This window comes from Adelges cooleyi, unplaced genomic scaffold (assembly GCF_023614345.1).
Source record: "Adelges cooleyi isolate 19-005CV unplaced genomic scaffold, UGA_ACOO_1.1 ACOO_flye_CR_arks_rails_tigmint_CR_PRNA_2, whole genome shotgun sequence".
Lineage (NCBI taxonomy): Eukaryota > Metazoa > Arthropoda > Insecta > Hemiptera > Adelgidae > Adelges > Adelges cooleyi.
The window spans coordinates 5,480,379-5,494,029 of NW_026095860.1; the positions used below are offsets into that span (position 1 = coordinate 5,480,379).

Here is a 13,651-nt window from a genome sequence, read left to right on the forward strand (position 1 = left end):
TATTGATATTTGGTAACTTTAAACTATAAGTTATAAGTTACTTTTTTAACCTCAGTGACTAAAACTTAATTTATACCTATAAAAAAACTAAACAGCCAAAAACTTTGAAAACCAACTTCCGTCATTACAATATTTTATTTATGTTTATTAATGTATTTCATATCTTATTAGTATCATGTTATTTTAACAATTATCTTTAATTTTTACATTAAACGACGCATCGAATTTTTGAGTGTTCAACACATAATTTTCGCTACACTAAAGTGATAACAAAATAAATAATTTTAACACGTGTCTTGACAAAATTTGGATGACACCTATATTTTAAGTGGTATTTTTAATTTACGGAAAAGTCTCCTCTAACATTAAAACTAAAATTCTCACATTTCTAATATTTGAAGCATAAACTATCAAAACTAGTAGCAGTAATTTATCATTTTGACATTTTCAATAGGTACTATACGCGGATTAAATATAAATATAACGATCTCACTGAATAGTTGGTATAATAAATATATATACATAGTTTTTTTGTTTGTTTCTGAAATAAATCAAGTGGCGGAAATGGGAATAAAAAGCATTATATTTTATACTATTTTTATATTCGCGCAGACGATATTATTATGATGTGCGTAGTAAACGAGCAGGATAATTTTGTATGAGAACCGCGATAAAGGGAAATAAAAAATTTTAAAGACTATAACAATAATATGTACCCACGCGCGGTCTGGTAGTGCGATTCTTTTTAAATACACGTTCTCTGAAATAATTTTGTGTTCTTAGTTGTTGAATAATACCTAATAGGCAATAGCAATAATAGTTTCAATACACAGTTCGTTCTGAAAAAAATTCAATTTGAGCATTACTCGAATTAAAGAGGGGGCGGGGTTTGAGTACCCCAATTATTTTTTCAACAATTGTAGCATACCCTATTAATTTTTATAAGTGGTGGTTTTTTTATGGATAAAAAAATGCCGGGTACATTATTTTCAAGTAAAAACGTCTGCATACTTTTGTTTTTCCAATTCGAGCACTGATTTTGAGTTTAACTGTCAAAGAATCACGATAATAGACAATATCGAGTGGTTCTCGCATGTATTTACTATCGGGTAATACGATCGATACATCAGCTGATGACTTACGTGGATGAGCAGGGCACATCTAATTGTTACGAGTATTACTATGCAACCACAATCGGTTTGAATGACCGACAAACGATACAAGTTTATAATAGCGTGTACGTATAAATTAACGTCCGTCTCTTTTGTGTAACAAATTATCGTCGTACGATTTGGCAGACACAGCGAATTGCACGGGTTAGGCTTAAGCTGAAAAACCATTAGAAATAATGTCATTGGTATAATCCGCTATGTGCTGGTGACAATAAATTTGGGCCGCTTACACAACGTTTGTATACGTCACGAACCAACTGCAAGTTTGATTTTGTTGCTACTGTTTTTTATCCATTCAAATCTCACTGAAGCGTGCTTAACCTAACGAGGGATCCACGTGACGACGCTATTAAAAGAGATTTTATTATGGACGTCGATTTTTAAATGGTACGGCGTTAAGCGCAGTTGTAAATAATTTGGAATCATCCTTATAAAACGTGCACTGTTGTTACACTTCTGACGGCAGTCATTTGAACGTTATTTGCATTTTCCACAGGCGTTCTGGATTCCGGAAATAAAATATAATATTTGTCCGTATCCAAATAATTATTTATATCATTATCGATCGTTGTTTTAAAAATCAACATCTCTATGAACGAGATAGAACGTCTGAACAATTTAAATTTAATAAATCTTCACACATCACTTAGAATGATCATCCGTTACCATTGACATAAGCCATTGAATTGAATAAAACACAAATAAACTGTCTTCAGTTCCTACTAATATAACTGTTTTAAAAACACTGTTAAGTGATTCGTTTTGTCTAAAGAAAAACACTCCTGTTTAATATTCCAAAAGTCGTGTCTAATGTCTATTGACAATAATGTACAACGTGGACTTTTATAAGAAATATAAAAATAATACACATTTGCCAAAAGCTTTAAATAATATTACTTAACGTTTTACCAGTCGGTTAGGTCAGTGATTGACGATTGCGCGTACAAATGATACCTCTTATAATATTGGAAAAACTAACTAGCTACGGGACACCTAAAAAAATAATTAAAAAATAGTATCAACCCTTTAAATTTTTATAATTCTCCAAATGGTTGACAATAACTACGAGTACATCTAAATTGAGCATGGACTTCCAAGTCTGCAAGCCGACTTTACAAATTGGTGAAAAGATTTTTAAGAAAATGACAAGCTTGTGTGTGTGAATTACATACAATCATAATATAATGTAAAGAGTTATAGTGCAAGATAAAAATAGTAATATAATATATTATTAACACTTTCCCTTGACGTCTAAAGACTACACGCTTTTAAACATCTGACAAGTAATAATTAAATCTGTTATTCAAAACTTGTCATCAAAAACATAATTTTCAGTAAATCGTCTGTTATATTATTGCAAATGGTAATATTTTATTCTTCAAATAACTGTCAAATCAACTTAAAAATAAATACAAATATAAATACTTATCTGTAATAGTCATGTGTTTGCCGTTTATTCCCAATGTAATACATTGGTTCAGGATCCTTAAAATAATTAGTGTTAATCCGAGCCTGTAGATAACATGTACAAATTCTTCCGAGATCTAAGTATAATATGAAGAACTACATATTGCATTTGACCGAATCGATAATTGAAAAGAATTTTCAAAAATCACATTTGTAGTAGTGCTTAATTCGTATAGTATTTGATGTAGTGTGAAAAATTTGATTACATCGTATAACCGATTTCTAATTTTGTATTAGGCCTTGTTCGCAAAAATGGTCAAAAACTTTATAGTGAGCCTAAAAAAACGGGTTCCGGTTTGGATAATACTACACGGCCCTAAGCGTGCAGTACTACCATAAATACGGGTCAAAATATCAGTTGAACAATTAACATCATACTTTCACAGGATCATTTTTGAAGTATGCATCGTCCCCTCCAGGTGCAAATCTGATCTGGAAAATGATGAGACTAGTTTATTCGCCTGAGCGTGAGACTACTGATAGTTGTCATTTAATGGCAGTAATCATTCAGTAACGATGATCACTTATGGCTATGCCGGATGGTGGGTGAACAGCCTAAGTGGTCCGCTTTATCTTTATGTATGTATGTATGAAAATATAATTACAATAAAAAATTGAAAACTTCATAACCGCCCATGAACTTCAATATAAGAAGTTCGAATATTGTATTGATTTCTTCATACCGAATAAGTAAACTGTGAAGGTTTTTTATTGCTTCCCATCACTCACGTAACTCCTAAGTGAGTACTATTGGCGGTAATGGTTTTTTATGCTTTATTCAGAAACTGGTCAAGTGTTAAGCAATACAAACAAAAGAGCAGTGTTGCTCATGAAAGTAGGAGTGAATGAGATTATGAACTAAAGAAATGGCAGAATCAGCCACAATGTGGATATCACTACTTTGATAGGCTGACTTTTTTAGGAGAGAGTCTAGAACTCTTTTTCACTGTTAGGTTTTTATTGGATATTATTAACCGTGCCATGTAGGCGTTTATAATAAAATGAGTAAGGTATTTTACTATTCCATGATGTCTATGTCTGTTCTTAAAATATAATATAATTGTATAATAGGTGGTCTTAAATGGTATACTATTAAAGACGTTTTTAAGCCCTTTTTCACTGTTAGGTTTTTATTGGGGATTAAATATACAATAGATATATGTCATAACTGTTATCAAAATTATTGATGGCGATGCTGAATGCGTATAAAATGTTTTACGGTATTTTGGATTAATAATTAAAAATTAAAATTGTATTCAAAATTAAAACTGAAAATAAATGTTAAATATGCACCGAATAGTTCAACATTTATTATTTTTCAAAGGTTCGCGTAATATTGATTGATAATTAAGTATATTAATTGTGAGGCTGGATGCAAGAAGGGCATTTTCTAGAAAACCGTGTTTTGAGATAAACGAAGTTAAAGCACAGAATAGACTAAATAGTCTATTCTTATTGACATTATAAAAAAGAAAAGCTATTAGTTATTTTATTTTAAGGCATTATTTTTATTACTTTTTTCTTAAAATATATACTTATGAATTTTCACTATGTTAAAAGTTATTTGGTACTGAATTCACTTATCGTCTGATATTATAAAGTTGAGTGCTTTTATTAAGCAAACAAAATGTATGTTAACTATTACAAAATTAATATCAAACATATTTATTACAAAAACTTTAACTTAAAATTAGATCAACTTCCTTCGGCTGTACTTCTATTTTTCTTGAGGAGATGATAGCTCGGTAATAGTTTTATTAAAAATTCACGATGACCACCGGGTACCTGAAAAAATAATAAGAAAATAAGATACCAAAAAGTAACCATCAAGTACTTATAGATATCATAAGTAAGGTATCAATACATAAATATAAATCTTAAGCTAATATTATTACCGATGGTTTGCAGTAAGCTTTTTGTCTAACACAGTTCTTTCCATACACACATATACCATCTTCAATTGGTATAGTAGACGTTAGACGACAACCAGCCCCGATTATACAGTCATTTCTAATTGATATATCACGGCCAACATAACCTTAACAAAAATTGAGCAATGGAACAAATATGTAACATTATTAGTCTAATAGCTTCGATTATAAATATTATAGACTCGACATCCAGAAGTGAAATTTGTCTTGGTGGGCCATCTATAATACTTACAATCAATGCTAATAGTTAATATTTTACTATTAATTCTATGCTAATTTAATTAACATACATTTTGATTCAAATATATTATTATCTCCTACATTGCTAACACCTTCGACGGTTGAGTATACTTCAAATACATTGTTAGAACCAATTTTTAATGTTTTAGGTTCAGACTGTTCAGCTCCAGGTGTAAATCTAGAAAAAAACAAAACTCATAATTATTACGTTGACATGTTAAAGTGAGACTGAGTTACTTATAAATTGCTTAATATCTTAAATTACAAGGTGTACACATGTTATAAGGTAAAACTGACTTCACTTAAATGATTAAGACAATAATAATGATAATAATAATTTTGTTTTATACACTTTTTAAGAATAATAATTATTAAATTGAATATATAAACAAATATACACTAAATTATATTTTAATTGTAAAAAAAGTAATTTAACTACTCGAGAATGGTTCTGTGCAAAAACAATTAATGTATAATATACAATTTTATGAATGTTCAGTAAAAAATTTGTAAAATAGATTCAATAATTGAGCACTGAAGGTTAAAAATATAAATCAGTCAACAGACGACATCTAATATGGTGAAAAAATGTCTGTAAAAAGGATGAAACATCTTTGTGCAAATGACGAATAAAATAATTGTAGACATTTTGACGAACTCATATTTTGCATAGTGATTTCAGTTTTTAATTGAATAATGATATACCATCAAACAATTTTATCGTCCTAGGTAACTGCCTATGATGCCTACCCACTTCTATGCTATATTTTGCTAATGAGTAAGTTTGAAATAAACATTAAAAAAAAAAATTTACATTCTACATACTTGTGTATAATACTGACATATTCTTCAATAATATTACTTTCGCCTATTTCAATAGGTCCGGCTTCAGCTATAATTGTAACACCAGGATGAACTATAGTGGAAGGGCCAAAAGTTACTGGTCCTTTGACTTTGATTTCTTTACACACCATAGCTCCTTGACCAATTTTTACTCTAAAAAAGGTTTGTTTAATATTAATCAAAGATAGTAAAATATATAAATAATAATAATATGTCTAAAAAGGTAATGAACAAAAATTGTTCCAATAACTAGGACTACTTACTTGGATGACATTTTCTTGGTTATTTATTATTTAGATCTGTAATTCCCTTAAACTTGAGTGATTTTCTTACAAAATTGATACTCAAAGAGTAAAAGAGTAAAAGAGACTTCAAAGAGTAAAGACTTATTAATCAATACAAATAATAAATGTTGTATTATTCAGTGCTTATTTAATATTTATCTTCAGTTTTAATTTATTTAAATTTTTAATTATTAATCCAAAATACCGTAAAACATTTCACAGGCTTTCAGCATAGCTTATCAATTTTGATAACAGTTATAACATTGAGTATATATTATATATACACTCAATGATAATATATTGTATATATTTTAATCTAGAGCACTGATCTCAATATATTGAGTTCAGTGATCTATGGTTATGAGCACGGTCTTATATATAAGACCGTGGTTATAAATTATGACAAGTGATAACATAAAATATGATAAGATAACACGTTTTTTTAAAACTTTAAACTTGTTCTTTTTCGGCTTTAGTTTCTAGAGCTGGTATGAAATGTTGTCCCATATCGGTATATTATAAATAAGTATTAATTAACTTTAATAATATTTTGTAAAACAGATATTTTTGTACAATAAACATTAAATATCCAAATGAATCGTGCTTAATAGTATAGAGCATAGAAGATAGTTTAATACCAAACACTATGTACAGGAATAGATGTCTTAAAAAACCACTTAAAATCGGATATTCCAATTATTCTGTCGATTTTAAACATGGCTAGTATAATTAGTAGTAAATATATTAAATAATTATTAAGCTATATACATTAACATGTTATTACATCAACAGGAAGAAATCAGATATTACCACTTAAATATGATATAAAATTTGTTGAAATGTCTAAAACAAAATCTCATAACATCATTGATCGAAAACCCCTATCTGCACACACTAATACATTTTCAGCCATTCTTCCACCTCCCAATATCACTGGGTCTCTACATTTGGGTCATGCACTCACAGCAACAGTCCAAGATGTGATTGCTCGATGGTAAAAATTTAGTTAATTACAACATAAAAATTGTTTACATTCATATAATATTTGTTAATTTTTTTTATTAAGGAGTCAAATGAATGGCTTAAATGTTGTTTGGGTTCCGGGTACTGATCATGCAGGAATCGCTACTCAAGTAGTTGTAGAAAAGAAACTTTTTGCAGAAAAAAAAATTACCAGGCAAGAAATAGGCCGACAAGCTTTCAACCAAGAAGTTATGAAATGGAAAGATGAAAAAATGTCTATTATTAAAAAACAATTAGAGAATCTTGGCGTTACATTAGATTGGCATAGAGAATTTTTCACAATGGACAAAGTGAGTATAGTTGATAAATATTTATAATAATAATAATTAATTATAATTTGATTTTTCCTATATTTTTTAGAAACAAAGCAAAGCTGTCTTTGAAGCCGTTATACGTTTATTTGATGATCAGCTTCTGTACCGAAAAAAGTCACTAGTAAATTGGTGCTGTTCTCTACAATCTACTGTTTCCGATATAGAAATTTCTCATCGTGAAATTGTTGGCAGAACATACATTAAGGTACCTGGAAGTAGACATCCTATTGAATTTGGAGTCCTGACTGATATTGCATACAAATTAAATAACTCCGGTAAGTATAGCTTAATGATTTTGAATACTTTCATGAGCATTATAGTATTTAAACTTTGTTCCATTTATATATTAGCTAGTCTTAGTTCTGCACCTCACAAAACAGAGACTGTGATGTATCTAAGCTATAGAAATAGACTAGAAATATACTTCATTGTATGATTTATAATAATTATTCAATAAAACTATTGAATTTTTTAAATTTAATTCTGTATACAAAAAAATATATACATACTACTTGACATATCGATTTATTGTGTTTAGCATATTTTTCATTCTTGTTGAATAAATTTATTCTTATAAACTCTTGAAATACATTAATTTTAGATAAAGAAATTGTAGTTTCGACCACTAGACCAGAGACAGTTTTAGGAGATGTGGCATTAGCTGTACATCCTAATGACAAAAGATACCAAGGACTTGATGGCGCCACAGTATGGAATCCTTTTAGAAAATGTACTATACCAATAATATATGATAAATCTGTTGATATGAATTTTGGCACAGGTAATAATTAACTGTTGGTGTAAATTGTTGTACTGTAATAATATAATATCATTTACATGTTATGTTTAACATGATTTATTCTATTATTAGGTGCTGTTAAACTGACGCCGGCTCATGATCTTTTTGACTATGAGTTGGCAAACAAACATAACTTACCAATCATCAATGTTATCAATGAATCAGGTGATATAACTAGTGAATATAAAGAATTTACTGTAAGTTTGACTGTTTCTGTTTACTGTTGATATTTAATTTATAATTATGTGACAAACTCTGTTATTTAAACCGGACAGAACTGCTAGGAGAAATTATATTGGACCGATAAATAATTGAGATTTTAATTTTCTTCTTTGTTAAGTTTGATAATAGAATCAAACTATAAACTTGATAGTTTCTGTTTAAAAGCATCTAATGGTCAATATGATTTTCAAACTAAATAGAATACCTTAAATTCGATTGGAGTTTGACACACCACTATTGATTTTGGGTTCATAATTTTATTATTATGTTAGGGTTTACCAAGATTCGAAGCTAGAATGGCTGTGATTGAACAATTGAAACACATGAACCTTTTTAGAGGTTCTTACGAACACAAAATGTTGATTCCACTTTGTAGTCGTACTGGTGATGTAATTGAATACCTACCAAAACTTCAATGGTATGTTATTTAATCAAAGCAAAAAAATTTTAAACCAATAATAAAAACTCCGGTTATTTTTACCCTATTAATATCTCAGCCCCACAAAAAAAGTAGTTTTTCCAACAGACCAGACAATTCTTATTGTGAGTTGCTGATTCAGAGGTTAGATTTCTGATGTTAGCTCTTGTTTTTTTCCTAACCTCAAAAAATTGAACTTATTCTGTCCTCTGGATTCACCGACTCAAAATACCTAAACATCAACAAGTCTAGCCTATCGAAAAGCTAATATTTTTTTTGTGGGGCTGTGATTTTAACTGTAAATGGCTTTTTATCATGTATAAATATAAACTAAAAAATATACCAAAATGGTTGGGCTTTTAAAAATAAAACCCAGGTTTTTGCCAACTCAGTATTTAATTAATACTTTAAATAAAATATTATTAAGATGTTTTTTAGGTTTATTAACTGTAAAGATATGGCTCAAAAGGCGTCTGCTGCTCTTCAAAATGGCGATTTAAAAATTGAGCCAGAGCATTATCATAATCAATGGTTGCTGTGGCTTGATAATTCAAGGTAAAATAAAAATGTAAGTATAAAGTAAATATTAAAAATTTAAAAAAATGTTTTTTCTTTTAATTGTAGAGATTGGTGTGTGTCTAGACAGCTTTGGTGGGGTCATAGATTACCGCTTTTCGAAACTAAATATGGTTGGATTGCAGCTCATAACAAAGAAGAAGCCATTAAAAAATTAGAAATCAAAATGAAATTGTCCCGTGATGAAATACAAAATTTAAAAATAACACAAGAAGAAGATGTACTGGACACGTGGTTTTCTTCAGCCCTTTTACCGTTTTCTTCATTTGGTTGGCCAGACGAGGTTTAAACTTGATACAAATAATTATTTAATTATTCATGCTGATACATATAATAAAATTATGTTTTTTAGACTGAAGATTTAAAGAAATTCTATCCTTTGAGTGTGATGGAAACAGGTCACGATATTCTGACATTTTGGGTTGCTCGAATGGTAATGTTGGGAACATATTTTACTGGAACACTTCCATTCAAGGTTTAGTTTTGTTCGATCATCATAAAAAATATTTGTGAGAGAATTTATTTTAAAAATTGGTATTTGTGAGTAGAATGTGATTTTGCACGGAATGATACGTGATGCACATGGTAGAAAAATGTCTAAAAGTGTTGGTAATGTTGTGGAACCAGATGACGTTATCAAAGGAATTTCACTTGAGGTAACTTAAGGATAATTGTTTTACTACAAATATTTTATTTAAAAACATAATATCAAGAGTCTAGTGTTGGGTATTATTCTAATAATTTGTCTAATCTAGAAGCAATAAATTACGAATCATCTTTTATTATTTGGCAGGGGTGGCTGAGGGGCTCCAGCTCCCCCCTCGAATTTTTTTTAGTCTGCCTATGAGCCGATAGGATATGAATTGTAGAAGTTTAATATTGTCAAGTTTTTATTAGGAGTTAGTGACTCAGCCCCCCACCCAAAAAAAAAAAAAATGTAAATATACCCCTGTAATATTTGGGTATTAAAATAACAGATTATCAATTATTTGTCGAGTTACAAATAATTTTATTCGCAACTTAAAAATGATTTATTATACAATTTTAATTTTACCCATCACTGATCAAGACTAGTGTCAATTTATAATTTGGATGAACCATAAATTAATACATTTTTTTTTAATTATAGGACCTTCGAGAAAAAATTCAAGATAGCGCGAAATCTGGCTTAATATCTATTGGTGAATTAGAAAAAGCATTATTAGGACAGAAAAAATTATTTCCAGATGGTATTAAAGAATGTGGTACTGATGCTTTGCGATTAACCTTAGTATCGCATAACATAAAGAGTAAGAATTATTATTTTATGATAATGTATAAAACAATAATGGTAATTATTACAGTTTCTTGAATTTATTTACTTATTATTTTATTAAGATCAAGTAATTCATTTTGATGTGAATGAATGTTATCGGAATCGTATGTTCTGCAATAAAATTTGGCAAGCATCAAGATTCGTTTTGATGTGGGCAGCTGAAAAAAATGTAGTGGAATATGATTCTCCAAAACCCATTACGCCTGCAGAAAAATGGATTTTAAGTCGTCTAGCAAATGTTGTTTCCAAAGCAAATATTTCTCTGGAGACTTACAATATTTATATAGCTTCAACTGAATTTAAGAAATTTTTCTATAATGATTTCTGCGATATTTTTTTGGTAATTGATGTACATAATAATGAATTGTATTACATGAGTAAGTAATAAATGATAAATTCTTAAATAATACAGGAGGTCTGTAAGCCTGTGTTTCAACAAGGCTCGGAATTAGAAATCCAAACAACGTGTCAGATATTACTTCATATTTTGGATACCTCGTTTAGACTTATGAGTCCAATAATGCCATTTTTAACACAAACTCTTTATCAGGTTTTACCTGGTAAAAGTGAACTACATTTAGAACTGACTGATTACCCAAAATCTAGCGAAGTTAGTGTTTAGATACCTCATTTATAATTATTTATTTAATATAGATGTACAAATTAAATAATACATATTTATTCTGGTACTCAGTACATAAAATGGAGTAACGAACAACTAGAATTTGATATGAAAATTGTAAAAGATATTATTTCTGTGATACGTAGAGTACGATCATTAAACCAATTCAGTAAAGACCAATCAGAAAGTAATGTAAAATTTATAAAAAATGTAATTTTAATGAAATAATTAATTTTTATTATTACTTATTTTTACAGTCATTTTGGTTTCAAAACATCATGAATTATTACAGCAATTTAAAAATATTATTCAAATTTTATCTGGGGTAAACTCGTTGTATTTAACTACCGAATCGCCAAATCTCACCTCTCAGTCGATTATGGATTCAGCTGGAGATCATTCAGAAATACATCTTTTGATTAAAGTATAAGAAATCAAATTATTAAGTACTTTTCTTTTTAAATATTTTAAAACGTTTGAATGAAATTTTTGTCTTTCTAGGGTGGCAGTTTAGAATATAGAAAATACTATAATTTATTGACATTGAGACAAAAGCGAATTGAGAAACAAGTTGCAAATATTAAAAAGTCTCTTTCCTCTGAATATCACATTGACTATAATACAAATAATATTACAGAAACAAAAGAAGATAAGGTATACAATTGTAAACATTACACTTTAAAAAAAAACCAAAAATACCTATTTTCATTTTTCTGAAAACTGAAAACACGCTTAAACAGAATAGTCTTTTAAGTATTAACTGTGAATACGTGACACCACTCTGTTGTAATTTAATTTTTTTTTTATAATTTAGCCTATAATATAGATGGAGATAAAAGTTATTTATTTTTTGCAGTATTTGTATAAGTAGGAAACATTTTTTTCACACTGTATATTTTTGTTGTTTACAGCTGCATTCATTGACTAAAGAAATTGAAAGGATTAAGATGTATATTAAAACAGCAAAAGAAAGAGATCCTAGTATCGGAGACAAAAATGTGCAATAACATTATATTATGATACATATAATCAAATTTCATTAACACGACTGATTATAGGAATATTTATTAATATAAGTAGTTATGAAATTTAATATTTCAAGATGTATAAAGCATTTGGCATTGTATTTTACAATACATACTTTCACATACATTTTTTTATGTAGTTATATGGCTGTAATATTTTAATGTTGCCGTTTTTTTAATTAAGTAGTTACAAAAAAAACATGTAACATTTGACAAAATTACATGCAAAAATTAAAATTTTATTGAGTTTTTAAATCGTCTTAACAAATTTTTTTTTTAGATACTTTTTGTTGGACAATAATAGGCGCTATGCTCATTACAATAATGATATTTCTCACTTTTGCTTTGAACAAAATTTAGACTATATTAGTAAATAGGGAACATTCAGTACAACATGCTGCATGAATACCTAATAAAAATCATGTTAATATATGCTCAATGTTGAATTTTCAAGCAGTGTTTAAAATAATATTTTACGATTTTGTTTAATATGTTAGATTACATTATAATGTATAATATTCATTGAACATTTTTATACAATTCTCAAATCCTTAATTACCGACTTTTTAAAAAATTAATCCAATTACAATGTACAATACTATGGTACATGGGATTATTTAAATATTATACACATTTCATATAGCTGTGTATTATTATTTAACACACATATTTAAGACACCTGAAATTATATGAATTATAATTTATATATAGATATAAAGTATGTTCCATTGCCACTAGACACATAACGTTATTACTTGGTTTGTTGTTTTAAATCATTCATATTTACGAACACAAATTAGTAAAAAGGTGTAATGATGTATAAATATAGATGACGGAAGGAAATAAAAACAAAAAAAAACGCCAAAAGTTTGACCTCGACGTGATTTGAACACGCAACCTTCTGATCTGGAGTCAGACGCGCTACCGTTGCGCCACGAAGTCATATGTCTCATATAGTAAATGTAACCTGTTTTAAGCAGTATGATTTAAGTAAGAGGTAGGTAATAACATAATAATATAATAGTTATAATTATATAATAGTATAATAATATAACTTGAGTTAATGCGCATTAGTGTACGGGTTTATACAAATAATAAATTATTTCGAATATTTAATGTTCCATGTTAAAAAAAAACGATTGTCATTCTAGTTTATCCCATAGTTTTCTATATATTATATTGTTTTTATATTTAAAGTGTTTTTTTAATACCGGAGTAAAAGTTAATTCGATTTGAGAAATTGAATTAAATTTTTAAGTCGCATCAAATACACGTTTTGTATGCACCTAATTATCGAATTCAGTGACTGCGTATAAACGTAGTAATAAGTAAAATATTAATATACTCAATATGAAACCATAACACCAAAACCAGCAAAATATTACAAATTATTTATACTT

At 28.4% G+C, this 13,651-nt stretch overlaps 2 protein-coding genes, 1 non-coding gene and 1 pseudogene across 3 annotated transcripts; 2 read left to right on the forward strand and 2 right to left on the reverse strand.

Annotated features, from left to right (window-relative positions):
- Positions 1-3,007: 3,007 nt before the first annotated feature.
- Positions 3,008-3,198, forward strand: LOC126834018 (small nucleolar RNA U3; annotated as a pseudogene).
- Positions 3,199-4,153: 955 nt separating this feature from the next.
- LOC126833557 (dynactin subunit 6) lies at positions 4,154-6,159 on the reverse strand. The gene is made up of 5 exons (XM_050564974.1): positions 5,917-6,159; positions 5,636-5,806; positions 4,861-4,988; positions 4,535-4,677; positions 4,154-4,424 (listed from the first exon to the last, which is right to left on the reverse strand). Exons 1-5 carry the CDS (start codon positions 5,925-5,927, stop codon positions 4,335-4,337), a joined length of 543 nt encoding a protein of 180 aa, XP_050420931.1. The 5' UTR covers positions 5,928-6,159; the 3' UTR covers positions 4,154-4,334.
- A 201-nt stretch (positions 6,160-6,360) lies between these two features.
- LOC126833289 (valine--tRNA ligase-like) lies at positions 6,361-12,423 on the forward strand. The gene is made up of 18 exons (XM_050564534.1): positions 6,361-6,660; positions 6,734-6,931; positions 7,004-7,250; positions 7,321-7,549; positions 7,876-8,055; positions 8,146-8,270; positions 8,568-8,713; positions 9,152-9,268; positions 9,338-9,572; positions 9,642-9,764; positions 9,838-9,945; positions 10,419-10,578; positions 10,667-10,944; positions 11,017-11,214; positions 11,299-11,413; positions 11,484-11,650; positions 11,728-11,880; positions 12,138-12,423. The coding sequence occupies exons 2-18, from the start codon at positions 6,777-6,779 to the stop codon at positions 12,231-12,233; spliced, it is 2,832 nt and encodes a 943-aa protein (XP_050420491.1). The 5' UTR covers positions 6,361-6,660; positions 6,734-6,776; the 3' UTR covers positions 12,234-12,423.
- A 698-nt stretch (positions 12,424-13,121) lies between these two features.
- Positions 13,122-13,193, reverse strand: Trnaw-cca (transfer RNA tryptophan (anticodon CCA)). The gene has a single exon. It is a non-coding gene; the product is annotated as a tRNA-Trp (tRNA).
- Between the last annotated feature and the right edge of the window lie 458 nt (positions 13,194-13,651).

Excerpts from the sequence above, each read along its gene's own strand:
- LOC126833557 (XM_050564974.1), bottom strand. Across the intron at positions 4,989-5,635 it reads TATGTCAGTATTATACACAA|ATTTACACCTGGAGCTGAAC; the intron begins GTATGTAGAATG and ends GTTTTTTTCTAG. Across the intron at positions 4,678-4,860 it reads TAATATATTTGAATCAAAAT|GTTATGTTGGCCGTGATATA; the intron begins GTATGTTAATTA and ends ATTTTTGTTAAG.
- LOC126833289 (XM_050564534.1), top strand. The coding sequence starts at position 6,777 with ATGTCTAAAACAAAATCTCATAACATCATTGATCGAAAACCCCTATCT. Across the intron at positions 9,765-9,837 it reads CTGGAACACTTCCATTCAAG|AATGTGATTTTGCACGGAAT; the intron begins GTTTAGTTTTGT and ends ATTTGTGAGTAG. Across the intron at positions 11,881-12,137 it reads CAGAAACAAAAGAAGATAAG|CTGCATTCATTGACTAAAGA; the intron begins GTATACAATTGT and ends TGTTGTTTACAG.